The sequence below is a fragment of the Hypanus sabinus genome, chromosome 13 (genome assembly GCF_030144855.1).
Source record: "Hypanus sabinus isolate sHypSab1 chromosome 13, sHypSab1.hap1, whole genome shotgun sequence".
Classification (NCBI taxonomy): Eukaryota; Metazoa; Chordata; class Chondrichthyes; order Myliobatiformes; family Dasyatidae; genus Hypanus; species Hypanus sabinus.
In genome coordinates, this window is record NC_082718.1 from 46,751,286 (window position 1) to 46,771,810 (window position 20,525).

General features: G+C 39.4%; 1 protein-coding gene across 3 annotated transcripts in view; it reads left to right on the plus strand.

The window, feature by feature from the left end:
* Window positions 1-20,525, plus strand: part of LOC132403834 (copine-8) — a 336,023-nt gene that overhangs the window by 98,122 nt on the left and 217,376 nt on the right. For all 3 annotated transcript variants that reach the window (XR_009515366.1, XM_059987560.1, XM_059987561.1), the window contains 2 exons: window positions 13,836-13,882; window positions 15,509-15,612. Coding sequence is in view for 2 of the 3 variants with exons in the window: in XM_059987560.1 (XP_059843543.1) it covers window positions 13,836-13,882; window positions 15,509-15,612 (151 nt within the window). In the remaining variant the exon portion in view is untranslated. The remainder of the gene's footprint in view (window positions 1-13,835; window positions 13,883-15,508; window positions 15,613-20,525) is intronic.

A 20,525-nucleotide genomic window follows, 5' to 3' on the forward strand; every position in this document is an offset into this window, starting at 1 on the left:
GAAATGAATGTTACAGTTGCATTTGCTGTCTTCACCAATGAGTCAACCTGCAAACTAACCTTTAGAGAGTGCTGCACAAGGATTCCCAAGTCCCTTTGGACGTCTGAATTTTAAAAATTTCTCTCCATTTTAACAACTATATTTCCTTATTTGTTTTATTTTCCTAATTGTGACCCTGTCTTTAATTTCATTTTGACGTAGTTGCTGTTTAATTCCTCTGTTGTGTTTTCCCTGTGGTACATTTTTCTTTGAAATGAATGTTTGGGGAGAAGAAAACAAACTGCTGGACACACTTAGCAGGTCAGATGACATCTTTGGAGAAAGAAACATAATTAAACTGATATTTTAAGTGGAGCTGGCATTTTGGGTCAAAATAACATTTCAGGTTGGTGAGAGGAATGCTGCCGGATTGGAAGATCAGTTTTAGTTGGCAAATGCATAGTGGCATAGCTGACAAGTTTTTCTGGTCCAGGCTTGGTCCATGATATCAAAAATGACTCTTCCTTGCTGAGCATTCAGAAGCAGTCTTGTTTTAAGTAGTCTGGAAATCTGAATAGGATTGGACCTGAATCAGTACTACATAGTCGGGGGAGGGGGAAAGAATGACAAGTTAGGTTGAAATTGAATGGTATTATGTGATTCCAAGTAAATGTCACTCATGTTTAAAACTGGAGTGCATTTTGCAGAATGAAAAGTGTTTTGCACTGTAACCCGTCTACTCAAAAAATATTTGTTCAATTCCATTTTTATCAAAGTACATTTGCCTATTCCACAAGTGTCCTATGGTGTTTGGATTTTTCCAGGCAAACCTCAATATTCCAAAATGTCCACCTTCAGAACTATTTTAACTGCCTAAACTTTCCTAGTATTACTTATCGAAGTTCATCTTAGAAGTGTTGACATTCTAGGTTGCAAATTTAGGCCAACACTCTGCAAGACCAGTGTGAGAAGCAAAAAGACACTCCCTTTCCTCCCCCCCCCACTTTCCCCTGCTCCCCCTGCCCTCCTCAGATCGGAGATGGGGGGGACAATGTCACATCTGAAATGGGAAGAAATAGATCCTGTGCACATTCCCAATTTTCCAGTGTTTTCCTTAAAATAATTTTAATCAATAACTCGTATTCTAAGTAATTTTGGGGTGAAATTTGTTCTTGCTGTCTGAACTTGATTTTATTTTCAGAATTGTATTTTTTATTTTTTCCAAGCATTTTTGTGATTAAACCCTGAGGAGTTACTCATGTAATCATGAATAATATGATTAATGCATTTCAGACCTCCTTCTAAGCAATGCTATTTTTAAGAGTCTATCAATAGTTACTGTGTGGAAGCCTTGCTGTGAAGGGGAAAAGAATATTGCTCGCTCCTTATTCATTTCCTAGGAAAATCCATCAGGTATGGATAAGTCTTGTCACTTTTTTCTTGCTTTAATTTATCTAAATAGCTTATTTTCCCATCTGAGACTAACTGCCATGTGAAGAGTGTAGAGTGTCACTAAGCCTCGACTGAATTGTTCTTTGGGGCTTTCCAGTCATTGTGCAGACAGGAACTTAGAATGTTGATGAGTGTAAGGAAATTATTTTAAAATGTAAGAATTACAACTGCAAAGTATATTTACTTCTCTGTATGCAAAGGAGAATAAAATTCTTGGGTAATGTTTTGTAATAATACAAAAATGAGGTCAGGTGGCGAGGGCAGTCTGGTTGTTCCCTTGAACTACTTTTCCACAACCTTGTCTGGTTAACGAGTCGGATCTTGTAGCAGGCAGCTTGCTCGCCAGGTTAGTTAGATAAAGGAGTGTTGCACAAGGAGAGCAGCCAGTGGGAGATGCAAATTACGGAAACCGTGGAAAACGTGAAGTTCTGTCTATACCAGCATGAGCTACAGAGAAGCACAGTTAATGCCTTTGCCTTGCAGCTTTGGGCGGTCCAGTTTCTACCTTGTCTGTGGCTGTTGTCTCTGTCTGTTTTCACCAGGTACTTGGGTTCCTGATATCCCAAAATTACACTGGTAAATGAATTGGTGATGGTGTAAGACCATAAGATGTAACAGAATTGGACCTTTTGGCCCATTAAGTCTGCTCCATCATGGCTGATCTAATTTTCCTCCCAACCCCAGTCTCCTGCCTTCTCCTCAGATCCCTTCATGCCCTGACCAATCAAGAATCTATGAACATCTGCCTTAAATGTACCTAAAGCCAACCTCCACAGCTGCCTCTGGGAAAGAATTGCACAGATTCACCACTCTTTGGCTAAAAAAATTCCTCCTCATCTCCATTCTAAAAGGACATCCCTCTATTTTGAGGTGTATCCTCTGGTCTTAGACTTTCCTACCAGTGGAAATATCCACTCTATCAAGGCCTTTCACCAGTCAATAAGTTTCAATTATGAGGTCACTCCTCATTCTTCTGAATTCTGGTGAATACAAGTCCAGAGCCATCAAATGTTCTTTATATGACCAACCATTCAATCCTGCAATCATTTTTGGGAAGCTCCTTTGAACTCTCTCCAGTTTCAGCACATCCTTTCTAAGATAAGGGGCCCAAAACTCCTCACAATACTCTTGCTTTAAGTGAGGCCTCACCAGTGCTTTATCAAGTCTCAGCATTACATCTTTGCTTTTATATTCTAGTCCTCTTGAAGTGAATGCTAACATTGCATTTGTCTTCCTCAGCACAGACTCAATCTGCAAATTAACCTTTAGGGATCCTGCACAAAGACTCCTAAGTCCTTTTGCTCCTCAGTTTTTTTGTATTCTCTGTCCATTTAGAAAATAGTCAACCCTTTCATTTCTTCTACCAAAGTTCATAACTGGACACTGTATTCCATCTGTCACTTCTTTGTCTATTCTCCGAATCTAAGTCCTTCTGTAGAGTCTCTACTTCCTCAAAACTACCTGCCCCTCCATCTTCACATCGTTTGCAAACTTTGCAACAAAGCCACCAATTGCATTCTCCAAAATAATTGACATATAACATGAAAAAGAATCGGTCCCAATACAGACTCCTGTGGAACACCACTAGTTACTGACAGCCAACTAGAAAAGGCTGCCTTTATTCCCACTCTAACTCCTGCCAATTAGCCACCGCTTCAACCATGCTAGAATCTTTCCTGTAATACCATGGGCTTTTAGCTTGTTAAGCAGCCTTAGTGTGGCACCTTGTCAAAGGCCTTCTGAACATCACTCATTAATGTAGCAAATGAAATCAAAAGGGAGCTTGTGGGCACGTGAAGGGGAGTAGGCTGCAGAGGAATAAAAAGGAGGAAATTAAGTGTTTGATTGGCAGCCAAGGTGACTTAATCAGCTAAAAGGTCTCCTGTCTCGTAAAAATACACTCAACTGCGACTAACCCGTTGTCAGAATTCCAAGCCTTCTGCACATTCTTTACAAGCTTTCCACTGTTTGTGCATATATTATAGCATCTATTTTAACTTGAATAATAAGGCTATTCTTAACTTGATATTTATACTTGTTAGTTAAACAGAAAGAATAATCTTTCTTATGCAAGTTGACGCTAAATAGATTTCAATCAGTAAGGGTGATTTTATACAAATTAACTAAGTAGGATGTTTTGGAGTTTTAATTAATCCAATTAAATAAACAGATTAAGAATGATCTTATTGTAGAAATTCTTACTTTTGGAAAAGATTACTACTTTGATTATTTGAGAGTAGCCTACAAAAGAGCTAGGAGAAAACTAAAAGGTAATTCATTTTTCAAGATAAAAACAAAATCCACACCCTCCTAGAATTAAAGAACTATTGTTTCTACTTAAGTGAAATTTAGTTCATATTAGTAGTAACATGTTTACTTTGTGCTTCCAAACATTTAATTCATAAAATAGATGCATTTTGCTCAATTTTTTTGTTACCACAATTGCTTGCAAAGAATTTATAGCAAAAACAGTCTTTAATTAGATTGCCAAAGATGGCACACAGCTCAGTATTTCATCCTTTGATATTTTGTGAGCTATTTTCATTTTGAACTAGGGCAGTCAGATTGGTATAGCATGGAAGTACAATGTTTCCTTTTTATATGTATGTACCTTATTTTTTAAAAAATGGAGCTGCAATCGTTGCCTATCTAAAATCCTTTTTATCATTTCCACAATTTTTGACCACTTACCTCATCTTTACATATGACAGATTTCAGTGTCCTCTTTTCTCATTTGATTTTGCCTTGTCAGCTCTTTCATTCTAGTCAGTGGACCACATGAATAATTTTACAGAACAATTCCATCAGCCAATTCATCATTCCCCTGTAATTAAAGGTCAAAATGTTCAAAATATAATTTTCAACAAAAATAGTTAAATAGAAGTCAGACATATTTAAGTAAAAGTTAGAACAGTTGCTTGTCTGTGGTGAGTGAGCACAAGATCTAAAAAGCAAGTAGGGTGCTTTGGAACTTTGTGCTGGGCTTAAGGTATTGCGGTTTATTAGGCCCGTGGCAAGGGCCAATAAAATGGTTAGTTTTAAGTGGCGTGACCATTGTAGGTGCTGAGGCTTTGGCTCAAGGGGCTTCAGCGAGGAGAGGTTAAGGCTAAGGTAAGTTTTTTTCTTTGTCTGTTAGTGCTAGAGTTCTTCAGGTGTTTGCTTAGCTAGAGTCGTGAGAATGGATCCTGAGTCGGTGTGTTCTTCATGCCAGATGTAGGAGATCTGGGAGGCCCCCAATCTTACTGATAGCTATGTCTGCAATCAGTGTATCCAGATGCAAGTCTTTACAGACCATATTAGGGAACTGGAGTTGCAGTCGGATGATCTTTAACTCATACAGGAGCTGACAGATAAGAACTATGGAACTACAAAGTCAACATGGCTTTGTGCCTCATGAGCCTGATAGCGTTTTTTGAAAAGTTAACAAAAGAAATTGATGAGGGTAGGGCAGTGGATGTGGTCTACATGGACTTTAGCAAAGCATTTGTCAAGGTCCCTCATGAGAGACTTAACCAGAAAGTCATGAGGCATGGGATAAGTGGAACCTTGGCTGTTTGGATAAAAAATTGGCTTAAAGGAAGAAAGCAGAGGGTAGTTGTGGAAAGAAAGTATTCTACCTGGAGGCTGGTGATGAGTGGAGTGCCGCAGGGATCTGTCCTGGGACCCCTGCTATTTGTGATTTTTATAAATGACCTGGATGTAGAGGTAGAAGGATGGGTGAGTAAGTTTGCGGATGACACGAAGATTGGAGGAGTTGTGGATGGAGCTGTAGGTTACAAGAGGATATAGACAGGCTGCAGAGTTGGGCAGAAAAATGGCAGATGAAGTTCAATCTGGACAAGTGTGAGGTGATACATTTTGGAAGGACAAACCAGAAGACTGAGTACAGGATTAATGGTCAATAATAGTGTGGATGAACAAAGGACATACATACATCCATACATCCCTCACGGTCACTGCACAGGTTGATAAGGTAGTTAAGAAGGCCTATGGGATGCTAGGCTTCATTAACAGGGGGATTGAGTTCAAGAGAGGTCATGTTGCAACTCTACAAATCTCTGTTGAGACCGCACTTAGAGTATTGTGTTCAATTCTGGTCACATCGTTATAGGAAGGATGTGGAAGCTATGAAGAGGGTGCAGAGGACATTTACCAGGATGTTGCCTGGTTTGGAGAACAAGTCATATGAAGCAAGATTAGCAGAGCTGAGACTTTATTCTTTGGAGCATAGAAGAATGAGAGGGGACTTGATAGAGGTCTACAAGATTATGAGAGGCATAGAAAGGGTGGATAGTCAGTATCTGTCTCCCAGGGCACCAATAGCAAACACCAGAGGGCATATGTTCAAAATTAAGGGAGGGAAGTTTAGGGGAGACATCAGGGGTAAGTTTTTTACACAGAGGGTTGTGAGTGCCTGGAATGACTTGCCAGGGATGGTGGTGGAGGCTAAAACATTAGGGGTATTTAAGAGCTTCTTGGACAGACACATGGATGAAAGAAAAATGGAAGGTTATGGGGTAGTGTGGGTTTAGTACTTTTTTAACGATTATATGGGTCGGCACAACAAGGAGGGCTGAAGGGCCTGTACTGTGCTCCAGTGTTCTATGGTTCTATGGTACAGGGAGGTAGTCACATTGAAGTTGCAGGAGGCAAGAACCTTGGTGACTGTCAGGAGAGAGCAAGGGAGTAGGCAGATAATGAATACAGAGCACCACTGTGGCCCCCAATAACAATTAGATACTACTGAATGAATGACTTACAAAGGAAAGCTGCAACAACCATGTCTCTGGCATGGAAGCTGACTCTGTGGCTCACAAGGGAAGTGGGGAGAAGAGGGCTGTGGTGGTTGGGGATCCAGTAATTAGGGGAGCAGACAGGAGATTCCGTGGGTATTAAAGAGACTCTAGGGTGTCATGTTGCCTCCCAGGTACCAGGGTCAGGAACCTATCAGATGGGGTTCACAGCATACGAAAGGAGGAGAGTGAAAAGGCAGAAGTGGTAGTACATATTGGTACAATGTCCTCCCTTTCTGCAGCTGGTTAGTAAACTCTGGACTGCTGCCTGTACCATGTCCCAGTAGAGTGAGATTAGGATTATTTGTTTGGCAGGTGAACGTATGGCTGAGGAACTGGTGTAGGGGGTAGCATTTCAGAATTGTGGATCATTGGGATCTCCTCTGGGAAGGTATGACATCACAAAAAGATCAGTTTACATCTGAACTCGAGGGGGACCAACATCTTTGTGGACAGGTGTGCTTGAGCATTTGGAAAGAGCTTAAGTGAGTTTGGCAGGGGGATAGGAACCAGAGGGGTAGGTCAGAGGATGAAGCGGTTGGTATACAGCCAGATGCCACATGTAGAGAGACTGTGAGAAAGAACAGGCAGTTGAGAAGGCAAAATTGCAGTCAGTGGGATAGGTTAAAGTGCATCTATTTTAATGGGAGAAATATCAGGAATTAAGGTCATGAGCCTTGTGCATGGGCCATTTCAAGGAACTATAATATTACAGAAACTCTGCTGTCATAAAGGCAGGAATGGCTGCTGGATGTTCTAGGGTTTAGATGTTTCGAAAGGGTCAGAGAGGGAGGTAAAAGAAGTGGGGGAGTAGCATGGATATGATCACATCTATATAAAGGGAGGATATCATGAAGGGATCATATATTGCCTTTGGTTGGGTGGAAGTCAGCAACAGGAAGTGAGCAATCTCTCTATTGAGAGTATTCTATGGACACCTCCATCCCCTCCAAAACTAACAGAGACACTGAAGAACAGTTCAGGAGGCATATTTTGGGAAGTGCCAAATAACAGGGTTGTTGTCATGGGTGACTCCAACTTCCCTAATAGTGATTGTACCTCCAAGCAAAAGATTTAAATGTGCTGGAATTTGTTAGGTATGTCCAGGACGAATGCCTGACACAATATGTGGCAGGCCAACCTGATCTCGTGCTCAGTAGTGAATCAGGTTAGATGACATTTTGGAGGCAGTGACCACTACTTCCTGATCTTTACCATAGCTTTGGACATGGATAGGAGCAGATATTTTGGAAAATAATTAGAGGAGGGGGAATTATAATGGTATTTAGCAGAAACTTAGCGTAAATTGGGAAATGCATAATGGAAATGAGGGGGTTGTTTAGGAAGTATGTGGTCCGGATATATTTGAGGCAGGAAAGGATGGTAGAGTGAAGGAGCCATGTGAGAAATGTGGAACATCTAGTCAAGAGGAAGAAAGAAGCTTTTGGAAGCAAGGATCAGATGAGGCTATAGAGAATGACAAGATAGTCAGGAAGGAGCTGAAAAATGGACTTAGAAGAGCTAGAAGGGGGTATGAGAAGGCCTTGGCGAATAGTATTAAGGAAAATCTCAAGGCATTCTATACATGTGTGAAGAATAGGAGGATGACTAGGGTGGGGTTTAGGACAGATTGGAGATGGAAGAGAAAACACATGCTTAGAGTCGGAGGAGATGGGAAAGTGATGTGATTCAATTTAGAAGTTCAAATTTGAAGGACTTTGACAAATGGATCTGCAGGGTAAAGCAGGCTAGTATGCTAGAACATATCAAAGTTAAGGAAGAGGATGTTCTGGAACTTTTGAAAAACATTAAGATAGATACAACCCTGGGCCAGACGGGTCACATCCCAGGTTACTATGGGAAGCGAGAGAAGAGATTTCTGTGCCATTGGGTGTGACATTTGTGTCCTCTCCTGTCACAGGAGAAGTACCAGATGATAGAAGGGTGGGAATTGTTCAGTAGGGATAACCCTGGGAGTTATAGACCAGTGAGTTTTGCTTCAGTTGTGGGTAAATTATTGAAGAAGATTTAGAGACAGAATTGATGAGAATTTGGAGAAACATAATCTGATTTAGGGATAGTTGATATGGTTTTATGAGGGGCACGTCATGCCTCAAGATTCTTCAAGAATGTGACAAAGCACATTGATGAAGATGGAGTATTGAATGTGATTTATATGGATTTTAGTAAGGCATTTGATAAGGTTCCCCATGGTAGGCTCATCAGTAAGTCAGGAGAAATTATATCCACAGAAACTTGGCTGTGTGGGTTCAGAATTGGCTTGCCCATAGAAGACAAAGAGTGGTTGTAGATAGAATGTATTCTGCCTGGAGATCAATGACCAGTGGTGTTCCAAAGGGATCAGTTCTGGGACTCATGCTCTCTGTGATTTTTATAAATGACTTGGATGAAGAAATTGAGGGGTGCGTTAGTAAGTTTGCAGATTACATGAAGGTTGGTGGTGTGCAAACTGTAGAATGGTGTTGTAGGTTACAATAGGATACAGTCAGGATGTAGAGCTGGGCTGAGAAATGGCAGATGGAGTTCAACCCAGGAAAGTGTGTGATTCAATTTAGAAATTTCAAATTTGAAGGCAGAATACAGGGTTAATGGCAGGATTTTTAGCAGTGTGGAGGAACAGAGGGATCTAAGGCTCAAAATCCAGATTCCTTAGAATTGTCGCTCAAGTGGTGTATGGTGTGTTGGCCTTCACTAGTCACTGAAATAAGTTCAACAGCCGCAAGTTAATGTTGCAGTTCTATAAACTTCTCTTTTGATGACACTTGGAATATTATGTTTGGTTCTAGTTACCTCGTTATAGGAAGGATGTGGAAGCTTTACAGAGGGTGCAGAAGAGATTGAACAGAATGCTGACTGGTTTAGTGAGCATGTCTCATGAGGATAAGTTGAGTGGGCTGGGGCTTTTGCCTTTGGAGCAGAGGAAGATGAGAGGTGACTTGATGGAAGTAAGCAAGATGATAAGAGGCATTGATCGAGTGGACATTTCCCCAGGGTGGAGGTGGTTAATGCAAGGGGACATAATTTTAAGGTGATTTTAGGAAAGTATAGGGATGACGTCAGAGGTATGTTTTTGTTATACAGATGGTGGTGGGTGTGTGGAATGCTTTGCCATGGTTGGCTGTGGACATGGATAAATAAGAGACATTTAAGAGACTCTTAGGCACATGGATGATAACAAAGTGGAGGTCTGTGTAGCGAAGGATTGGATGGATCTTGGATAAGGTTAAAATCAGCACAATGTTGTGGGCCGAAGGGCCTGTACAGTACTGGATTGTTCTATATCAGATGTTTCAACTAGTTGTGGTACCTTCACGAGTTTCTTCCCATTGGACTATCAGCCTTTCTCGAAAACTCAGCCCTTTAGTTGCTGAGTTTCCTTTGCACCACGTGCTCAGAGATTTTACTCACAGCTGTGTGTCCTGAGCAACTTTTGAACAATCCTCCTTACCTAAAGAACAAGTTTCTCCAGTTTGTGAAACATTGTGAATAGGTTTGTTTTAAATATCTTGGTCAAAGCACTTCCTGCAGGCGGGACTGGAATTTGCCTTGTGTATATGAGAGAACAGCAATCATTTTTAACCGTGGGCTCTTTGTTGACTGTTAGAAAAGGAAACATAGATTGTTGATGGAAAGTTGATATGTTTATTGGTGTTGCAAATTCATTCAACAACGTTCCTGAGCTTTTTTTTTTGAAAGGTTAAGATATAAACATGGCATATTTAATTCCTGACAAAGTGAATATTATGTTGTCATGCATATAAAAATGGATGTTCTTTAGAATGGAAAGCAGATTGCATTGACATCTGGGTTGCTTCATGCCACTGCAGACATTTAACTAATGTAATCTCTTGTCATGAACTGCATTTGCTGGCATTATTTATTCATTTTCTGGATTGGCCATGCTTCTTTGGAACATCAGACACTGAAGGTTGATGGCAGGGTTCTGTGGTGTCTGTATTTATAGTCCTTCAGCACTGCACTGTAAAGTGGGTCTTGCTCTGGCCCAGTTGTGCTGGACTCTCTTTAGTCTGTTTACCCCAGCCACCATTAGTTACCTCTTCAAACACATAACCTTGCCCAGTCTTTCAACTTCTCACAGTCACTGTTTCTTAATTTTCCCTGGCTATGAAGCCCATCCATTGGATCCCATCCTAAATGAAGCACTCCCCCCCACCCCCACTATCTCAAGAGCATCTTCTTCCCCTCTACCATCAGGACCACTACCTTATTTCTCCTGTGTATTAATTATTCTTTTATGATTTAGAGATACTGCTGCAAAACAACTCATTTCCCTTCATTCCCGCCGCTGCCTGTAAGGAGTTTATACTTTCTCCCTGTGACTGTGTGGGGTTCGTCCAGGTGCTCTGCTTTAATCCCACATGCCAAAGATCTACCAGTTGGTAGGTTGATTGGTCTTTGTAAATTATTCCATGATTAGGCTAGGTTTAATTTGGGGAATTGGGGGGCAGAGTGGCTCGAGGGACCAGAAGGGCCTATTCTGCATTGTATCTCAATAAATAATCTGATTCTGAACCGGTGATTACAGGTCTCCAGCTCACAATCTGTATCTGCCTGACCACCATTTATTGACTCTATGTACCCTGGTCACCAGAATCCCTTCTCTTCCCTTAACCATATGAGTTTATCTTCAATTTAAGTTTAAAAATACAAGCTGATCTTCAAGATGTGAGTTTATAATATGTAGTACAACTGATGCATTGTTTAATTGAAAATCATTGTCTTCAATAGAGGAAGCTCCACATCAGCATTGGGTTTACAATGTTTCTCCTTGGGGAAGTAACAAAATTCAAACTAAATTTATTATCGAAGTACGTAGATGTCACCATACACTACACTGAGATTCCTTTTCTTGCAGACTTTCACAGTAAAACAACGAAGTATAAAAGAAACGTTGAAAAGCTACACACAAAGACTGGCAAACAACCAAAGTGCAAAAGAGAACAAACTGTACAAATAGAAAAAGTAAATAAATAATACCGAGATCAACAGTTGTAGAGTCCTTGAAAGTGAGTCCATAGGTTGTGGAATAGTTCAGTGTTGAGGTGAGTAAAGTTATCCACGCCGGTTCAGGAGCCTGATGGTTGAGGAGTAAGAACTGTTCCTGAAGCTGATAGTATGTGTCATAAGGCTGCCAAATCCTGATGGCAACAGTGAGACTGAGGAGATGATGATCTGGATGATAGGAGTCCTTGATGGCGGATGCTACTTTCTTATGGCAGTGCTCATTGTAGCAGAGCAGTAAGCAAGAATGTGGTTTGAAAGGAAAAGAACAAGCTAGAAATGTGAAGCGAAAATAAATTATTTTGTAAATATTAGGCAGGTCATGCAGTGTCTGTGGAAAGAGAAGCAGGTTGACAATTTGGGTCTGAGATCCTTCATCAAAGAATGGGGTTCTCTCATTTGCTTGGTGATAAAATCAGACAGTAGATGTGATAGATACATTAGTGAGTTGAAGAGCCATTTGTGGCTATTTAGCCTGCATAAGCCATAAGTGGAAATGCTACTGATCGCAAATGGCAAGATCCCATTTATGGACACTGCAACTCAAAACTCAAAAAGGAAGGGTGATACTGTTGCTGCTGGTAAGGCTGGAGACATATGAGACATTAATAAGTGTCCAAGATTTATAGCCTGGGTCAAGTGGGAATGTTTGAATATGTGGTCAGGCTAAAAACAGTGGCAGAAAGCTGCAGCTTACAGACTTTTTTAGATCGAACGTTACAGGGTGTGGATTGACAGATGAGAAAACTTGGGTAAAACTACATAAATCAGTGAGCTTACCATTTCTTGCTCCCCAGTATAGATAGCTCTTTAAAGATGTGACACAGTTTCACTCAGACAGAATTTTAAGTGTGCAATCCCTTGAAGATGGTAATGATGGTGTGGTCATCGTATTCATGTCTGAATTGTATAGATGGGTTTGGTGGGAAATCAGCAGTTCATATCAGTGTAAAAGGCAGGGGGCCTTGCTGTAGTGATAATGGGAGCTTGTTAGTTTCTGTCTGCTCAGAGCGGCCTACTTTTTCATCGACTACAGGTAGAATGTGTTTCATCGAAGAGTAAAATAAACAATAGTTGTCTCTATATTAAAAACACAAAATGTTGCAAACACTCGACAAGTCAGGCAGGATCTATAGGAAGAAAAATAATTAATGATTTGGGTCTGGGACTCTTCTTTAGTTCTTATAAAGTTGGTTACTAGTTTGTAGAGCAATCTCATTTGTATTGATAGACAGGTTAGCAGGAATGCGTACTATCAGAATTATGTTTATCATTGCTGTCTTATGAAATGACGTTTACTGTTTTATGGCAGACAGTGCAAAGACGGCATTAATCTTAATTACAACATAGTGCACAAAAACATGGAGATTTCATCTTCATAATTCTGCAAATCTCATCATGCAGTCCATTATAAACATAAGTGGTTCTTCAAATGATGGAAATTCAGATTGGCACACACAAAATGCTTGAGGAACCCAGCAGGTCAGGCAGCATTGGTGGGAAGGAACAAACAGTCAGTGTTCTGAGTTAAGATCCTTCATTAGGGCTGGAATAGAAGAGGCAGGAAGGTGGGGAGAGGGAAGTCGGTACAAGCTGGAAGTTGATGGGTGAAGCCGGGGGAAGGTAGTTAGGTATTGCAGGGGGGATGGTGAGAAGCTAGGTAGGAAAATGCCAAAGCAGGAATTTGATAGGAGAGGAGAGTGGACCATGGAAGAAAGGGTAGGAGAAGGGGTTCCAGGAAGAAATAATAGGCAGGTGAAGGGGTAAGTGGGGAACCAAAATGGAAAAGAAAGAAAGGGGAGGGGAAGAAATTACCAAATGTTATGGAAATTGATGTTTATGGCATGTTTGTAGGCTACTCAGAATATGAGATGTTGTTCCTCCAACCTGGGAATAGCCTTATTGTGGTAGTAGAGGAAGCCATGGACCAATGTGTCAGAATGGGATTGGAATCAAAATGGTTGACCACCGGAAAGTCTTGCTTGATGCGACTGGATGAAAGTGCTTGATAACAGTGCTCCAGTCTACATCAAATCTCACTGATGTAGAGAAAGCTGCACCAGAATACTTTTACTGTATGGAATGCAGATATTTATTTCTCTAGCAGAGTTTTCTTTAAGCCATTAATTAAAGGCCTGCACTGTTTCTTCTGTACTTATTAACTGCTCATTCAAATTTCCCATGTGGATCTGCATAATTGAAGGAATGTGGATAATTTTACAATAACAAAATTCTTTGAAAGTCCTGTGATTTCTTGATTTACAAAAATGGTACATACACAGAAAATGTGTTGTGTAAAAGGTTGTAAATAAAGAAAAAAAGTCAGATGAAATGCCTTGCAGGAATTTTGCCACAATATATTTCTATGTCCAGAAAATGGTGCATTTTTATCATGAAGCATAGTTGTAATTAGAAGACATGTCGATAGAATTATTGCAAGTAAGGTTTATTTTCAAGCAAATGCTGTATAATTTTCTTATACTGTGTGCAGTAGCTGTAAAGTTTGTTGCTTGGGATGTAGCTTATTGTATAATTAACCTTTGCATTTGTCTGGTCTATTTTTTTCAGTTTGCGTTTTGTACCTACAAGGTGTTGGAAACAAAGAATGGAGAGAGGTAATGTAGATTATACTACTTGAAACAACATTAAATTGATTTACCATAGTAAACAGATTGAGTCTTAAGGAGTAATTCCTCAGAGGGCAGTATTGCCTATTTTGTAGCAAGTTAATACCAAATGTTTCTCCAAAAAAGTGATTGTTGTTTTGAATCATTTGAGAGAGAATGAGTTTTTGCCCACATATCTTTGGGGTGGGAATTTCTGTTAATCCAATGAAATCAGCCTGTGTCTAAGTGTATGAGATTAGACCTACAGTATCCTGTGCTTTACACAATGTTTCAGGGCAGAGGGTTTTCTTATTGTCTTCAAAGTTCCTAGAAAGCAAGACCTCTGTCCTTGCAAGTCATAGGTTCAAACATGTTTTGTGCATCTGAGAGCAAGACATTAGAATGACATTTCTATGGAAGTTCTATTGTCTGGCTGAGACACTAATTAAAGGTAAATAATCTCTGCGGAAGGATAGCCTAGTTATCCATGATGTCTTGCCAGACATTTATCTCACATAATCACAACTGTCTCGGGACTACTTTATGAACATAATAACCGTGATATACAATAAAGTGCCTTAGTAATCATGATGTGTGGAAATACTGTGGAAAATTCACACTGTAGTGTTAAAGGCACACTAGTAGATGCTATCTAACTAGAGGAGATTGTTTTTCCTGCTTGTACATCTTATTGGTCTTAATTTTTTTTAACTTTTTGGTACAATTTGTATGAAATTGTGACACTAACACCATAGTTTACCCTCAGCCCAGTACTGAATTAATCACTGTTGAGAATTTACATGAACTGTACTTGTCACAGCTGTTTGAGATTGCAAAAATTGGGTCATTTTATTAGCAGTAAGGATAAAAATTAGCATGTTTCAAAAAGCTTTGTATTTGTTTAACATTAACATCTGTTTATCCATATGTAACAATTCTATAAATTTTAAAGTTTCTTAGAATTATAAAATTGAAGACTTAACTCAAAGTTAAGCTTGATGTTGGGGAATTTAACAGATTTCAATTACAGCCAGGTGTTCGGATACCCTCATAAATATGGTGATTATTGCAGTTTTGCATGGAGTGCTCATCATAGAAAGGAATATTTTTATTGCAGATTTCTGAAAGATTATATTCCAAATTGTTGTAAATTGCTTTGGACTGTGTCAGATTTGACATTTAGCAGTATGCAAGGTATTTTTATAAAGAAAACAAACATTTAACGTAATTTCAGGCCCACAACATTGAAACTCTACCATTCCGGTTTGTGCGCATGTTACTACTGAGATAATGCTTTAAAATCTCTGTTAAATTCCCTAACATCAAGCATAACTTTGAGTTAAGTCTCCAATTTTCAATTAACCTCCACACCTTTTGTAATTAGCGTATTCTGGTATTTAATGTATAACTTTATCTATGGCAGTAAAACCAAATTGTACTACAGGAATGCAATTTTACTATTTCATGAAATGAAAAATATAGTTTAAATTTGGAAATTTGCAGTCAGTATGCGGGCTTATTCATAGTTCTATACAAGTACAGATTTTACCACTTGATACTTGTCATGCATTTGCCATATGAATCATGTGCTTGGTTATTTTATGGCACCACTTATTTCATGCATTTTTTTTACAGTATGGAAGAACAGAAGCTATTGACAATACTTTGAATCCAGACTTTGTGAAAAAATTCATTCTGGATTACTTCTTTGAAGAGCGCCAGAATCTTCGATTTGATTTGTATGTACATTTGTTTTGAAGATCAATAACCAGAAACTAATATTCATTTCACTATAAAAAGTTTGCTTTTCCAACCAAATGAATCAAAATGAAGTTGATTGTTTTAACTTCAACAAATGTGAAATTATAATGTAGTTGCAGGTCAAAATTTGAGGATTGTCAGCATTTACATTTATAGCGCACTTTTAGGAAATTTACCAGGTAGGAAAAACTTGATTTCAGTAAAATAAAGGAATACGTAAATTCTGATCTTCTAGTTTCTAGCTATTGCATTTCTTATTGAAGCTCTTAACCTTGTTTCATTTTGCTATTTAAAAAGCTGTTTGTTTAGTGAGCTTTGCAGATATATTACTAAATTAATTGAAAGTACTTGAGTTATACAATATGAATTAAACTTGTGTGTTCATAATTTAATGTCATTATTTTCTGTCCTTGCAATGCCAATCAGCTCAAGGGTATCAAATTCAAATGTGTTTGTATTGAAGTTGCTTCACATGTGACAATATTAACTGAGTGTATTACAAATGAAGAAGTCATGCTCAGTCTAGTGCCAGCAAAACTGACTATTTTCTCACTAGCATCTTCAATTTGTGGCAGGACACTTTTGGTTTATTTTTAAGCAGATTTATAAGTGGAGTTATCTACTCAGCAATTCATATCCAACTTTTCCCTATATTCTTCGATATATTAGAAAGCCATAAAGCGATACAGCACATACAAGCTCTTTGGCCCACAATGAGTCAATGCAACCATGGCATCTGCCTATATCTCTCTAAGACTTGCATCTGTATGTGCCTATCCAAGTCCTTCTTAAATTATGCTTTTTTTTTTACCTATCTCAAGCACTTCCTCATTCTGCATACTTACCACTTTTCTGCATGAAAAATTTGCCCCTCAAGTCCCTTTAAGTCTGACCTCTTTTACCCTAAATCTCTTCCCCTTTGTTTTTGACTGCTCTACCTTGGGGAAGAGACTGTTACCATCTATCTTGCCTATGCCTCTCATAATTGTAAATATTTCAATCGGGTCGCAGCTCATTCTCCCATATTCAATGGAATACAGATCAAGCTTGGCCTCCACTCCCTCTGATCCTGGTAGCTTTCTTGTAAATCTTCTCTGCATTCTTCCCAGTTTAACTAAGACATTACTGTAGTGGTGACAGAACTGAGCGCAGTACTCTAAATGTGGCCTCATCAACAATTAGTATAACTGCAACATAGGGCACTATACTCAGTGCCCTAACTGATGAAGACTAACATGCTAAATGCCTTTTTTGCCACCCTAACTGTAGCACTGCTTTCAACAAACTAATCACTTGTACTCCTCTGTTCTATTACCCTACCATTTGTGATGTAAGTCCTATGCTGGTTTGACACTCCAAAATGTGTTAACTTACACTTACCTGTAGTGAAATCAATTTGCCACTCCTCAGCCCATTTTCCCAACTTAAGATCCCCCGTCAATCTTCAATAACCTTCTTCACTATCAACAATACCTCCTACTTTGATGTCAGAAACAGGAATCAGAATCAAGTTTAATATCACTGGCATTTGTGGTTATGCATGAGCAGTACATTGCAATACATAATCAAAACTGTGAATTGCAATAAGATCTATATTTATCTAGTTAAATTAAATAAGTAGTTCAAAAAGGGGAAAAATGTAGTGAGGTAATGTTCATGGGCTCATCCTTTGCCCTCGGCCTCAATGGCATGATCTTTTTAATCTGGGTCATCACTTGAATCTGCCAAACGTTGGTTAGTCTTCATTCTCCGGCCCAGGCCCTACACTTCAATCTAGCCCCAAGTCCGCTCCAGCAATGGCCAAATACTGTATCAGTTCATTTTTCACTTCCGGGCCCATGAGTCCAGTTCACTTAGTCCTTCAGGATGCAGCTCTCAAAGGGAAATTACAGGCTGTAGATTGTAGTGATCATAGTCCAGAAAAAGTATAATTAATAGAATAGTTGGTCATTTTGTTTGCTCTGGTAAAACATCAGTGTCTTGCCAGTGCCATCTTTAACAGTTCTTTAAGTGAGTTCTTAAACTTTTTATAGACATCAAGCGATTCGCCTTCTAAACCCAAAGTATTGCTGTTTTTTTTTCCTTGACCAGAGCCACAATATCTCTTGTCAACCAAGTTTTCCTGAACTTGTCAGGTTTACCCTACCCCAGCAGAAATATGGTGCTCCTGGATTCTTGATATGTTCCACTTCCCATTTATTCCTTTTCCTTTAAACTTGTTTGCCCAATTGATCTCTGTTAGTTCCTACCTAATTTCTCATAAAACTAGTCCTGCTCCAGTTTAGTACCCTAACCTGAGGACCCGTCCTTTCCTTTCTCATCACTACCTTGTGGGCATACTCAATAGATCCATAATAGAATAATAACCATAATAAAATCAATGAATGATGGCACCAACTTGGGCGTTCAACCAGTGTGCAAAAGACAACACACTGTACAAATACAAAAAGAAAGAAATAATAATAATAAAATGCAATAAATGTTGAGAATATGATATGAAGAGTCTTTGAAAGTGAGTCCATAGGCTGTGAGAACATTTCAATTTTGGGGCAAGTGAAATCGAGTGAAGTTATCCCCTTTAGTTCAAGAGCTTGATGGTTGAAGGGTAATAACTGTTTCTGAACTTGGTGTTGTGAGGTCTGAGGCTGCTGTGCCTTCTGCCTGATGGTGGCAGCGAGAAGAGAGCATGGCCTGGGCAGTGGGGGTCCCTGATGATAGATGTTGCTTTTCTGTGACAATGCTTGAAAAAAAGCAGCTTCCTGTTGGTCACTCATCTGTATCACAAACATACTTATTCATAAATACATTTCATTTTTGGATTTGCTTTCTAAACTTCACGTGCATTGGGGCTCAACGAAAGATTTCATCAAAAAACACAGGTTGGTAGGACAAGTTAATGTTAGATGGATGAAATTTAAGTGCCATGTAATGCTCTTCAGCAAACAGTAGAGAAAGGTAATATAATCTAAAGACTACAGATCCAAAGTGGGTCCAAGCACAGGCACATTGGGTAAATATTAGATAAACATTTTAAGCGGGCATAGTAGTTTGAGATTTCTTAAGGAAAGTTGGTAGAGCCCTGTTGTCTCACAGTTCTGGTTACTTAGGTTCGATTCTCAGTATCTGTGTGTAGTTTGTATGTTCTCCTTGTAACTGTCCTCCCACATCCCATGGATGTGTGGGTTAGTAGGATAAAAATGGCTGTTGGAAATTGCCCCCAGTCTGTAGGCAAGTTGTGGCACCTGGGAGGAAATGATGAGAAAATGGGTGAGTAAAATTAATGTATACAAGTGCTTGATAGTAATTGTGGACTTGATGTGATGAAGGGTCTGTTTTCATGCCATGTGGCCCTACATACAAGTTCCTGGCAAATAGAAAAGCACAGACAAGCTTATATATATATAGATATATAGTTAGATATAGATATAGAGTTTAGGCCATAATCATAATATTGTCCTCAATTTTGAGCACTTTTGGAAGGATGTGAAAGTTGTTGAGAGGAGATGAAGAAATGTACAAGAATAGGGATAAGGGAGATATATTTGAGAATAGGGATGAGGAAGTTATAGTTGAGAATGGGGATGAGGGAGTTGTATTCAAAAAAAGGCTGGAGAAGTTGGTATTCTTTTTGGACTAGAGAATTTTGAGAAGAGATGCGCTCAAGGTTAAAACAGTGTGGGGACTACCAAGTAGATTGAAGCTCATTCCTTTCATAAAAGAGTTGAAAATTAGAGAATGTGCAATAAAGCAGAGTGGTAAAGGTAACCCAAGGGAACTTAAAGGAAAACTGGTCCCATAGTTAGCATCTGGATTGAAGTATCAGATGGAATGGTGGAAGCTGATGCTATTGTGGATTTCAAAATGGAATTTGATTAGCACGTTAAAGACAAACAGACTTTATTGATCCTGAGGGAAATTGGGTTTTGTTACAGTTGCACCAACCAAGAATAGTGTAGAAATATAGCAATATAAAACAATAAGTAATTAAATAATAATAAGTAAATTATTCCAAGTGGAAATTAGTCCAGGACCAGCCTATTGGCTCAGGGTGTCTGACACTCCGAGAGAGGAGTTGTAAAGTTTGATGGCCACAGGCAGGAATGACTTCCTATGACGTTCAGTGTTGCATCTCGGTGGAATGAGTCTCTGGCTGAATGTACTCCTGTGCCTAACATTATGGAGTGGATGGGAGACATTGTCCAAGATGGCATGCAACTTGGACAGCATCCTCTTTTCAGACACCACCGTCAGAGAGTCCAGTTCCACCCCCACAACATCACTGGCCTTACGAATGAGTTTGTTGATTCTGTTGGTGTCTGCTACCCTCAGCCTGCTGCCCCAGCCCACAACAGCAAACATGATAGCACTGGCCACCACAGACTCGTAGAGCATCCTCAGCATCGTCCGGCAGATGTTAAAGGACCTCAGTCTCCTCAGGAAGTAAAGAATGGCAGAGCTGTATGCAAAAGTGATTGGACCCAGCTGCATTGCTTGCAGGTGCCATCACCAACTCAAATCGGCGTTCATGAACGTCCTTTTTGTAACAGTTTTGTTAATTACCTTTTTGTAACATTCTAATTTTAGCAAATATAACCTGTAGTTTCTGGAATCTCTCCTTGCAATTTAATTCTTTGAAAAATTACACTACACTCCTGAACATTGTATTCTCCTAAAGGATATGGTGTCTGGAACTGTTGCAGGGCTTTGCTTGATTATAGCTTAATTTTTATTGCCTTTTAAGTGTCATTCTTCAGGAATAAATTTTCATATTTTTCTTAACCTGCCCACTTAGTTTAACAAACTAAGTATGTAGATTCCCTGGCTCTTTTTAATTGCTTACATTGAAGTCCACAGGTTTGTCAGGCATTAGCTCTATGAGGAAGAGTTTCAA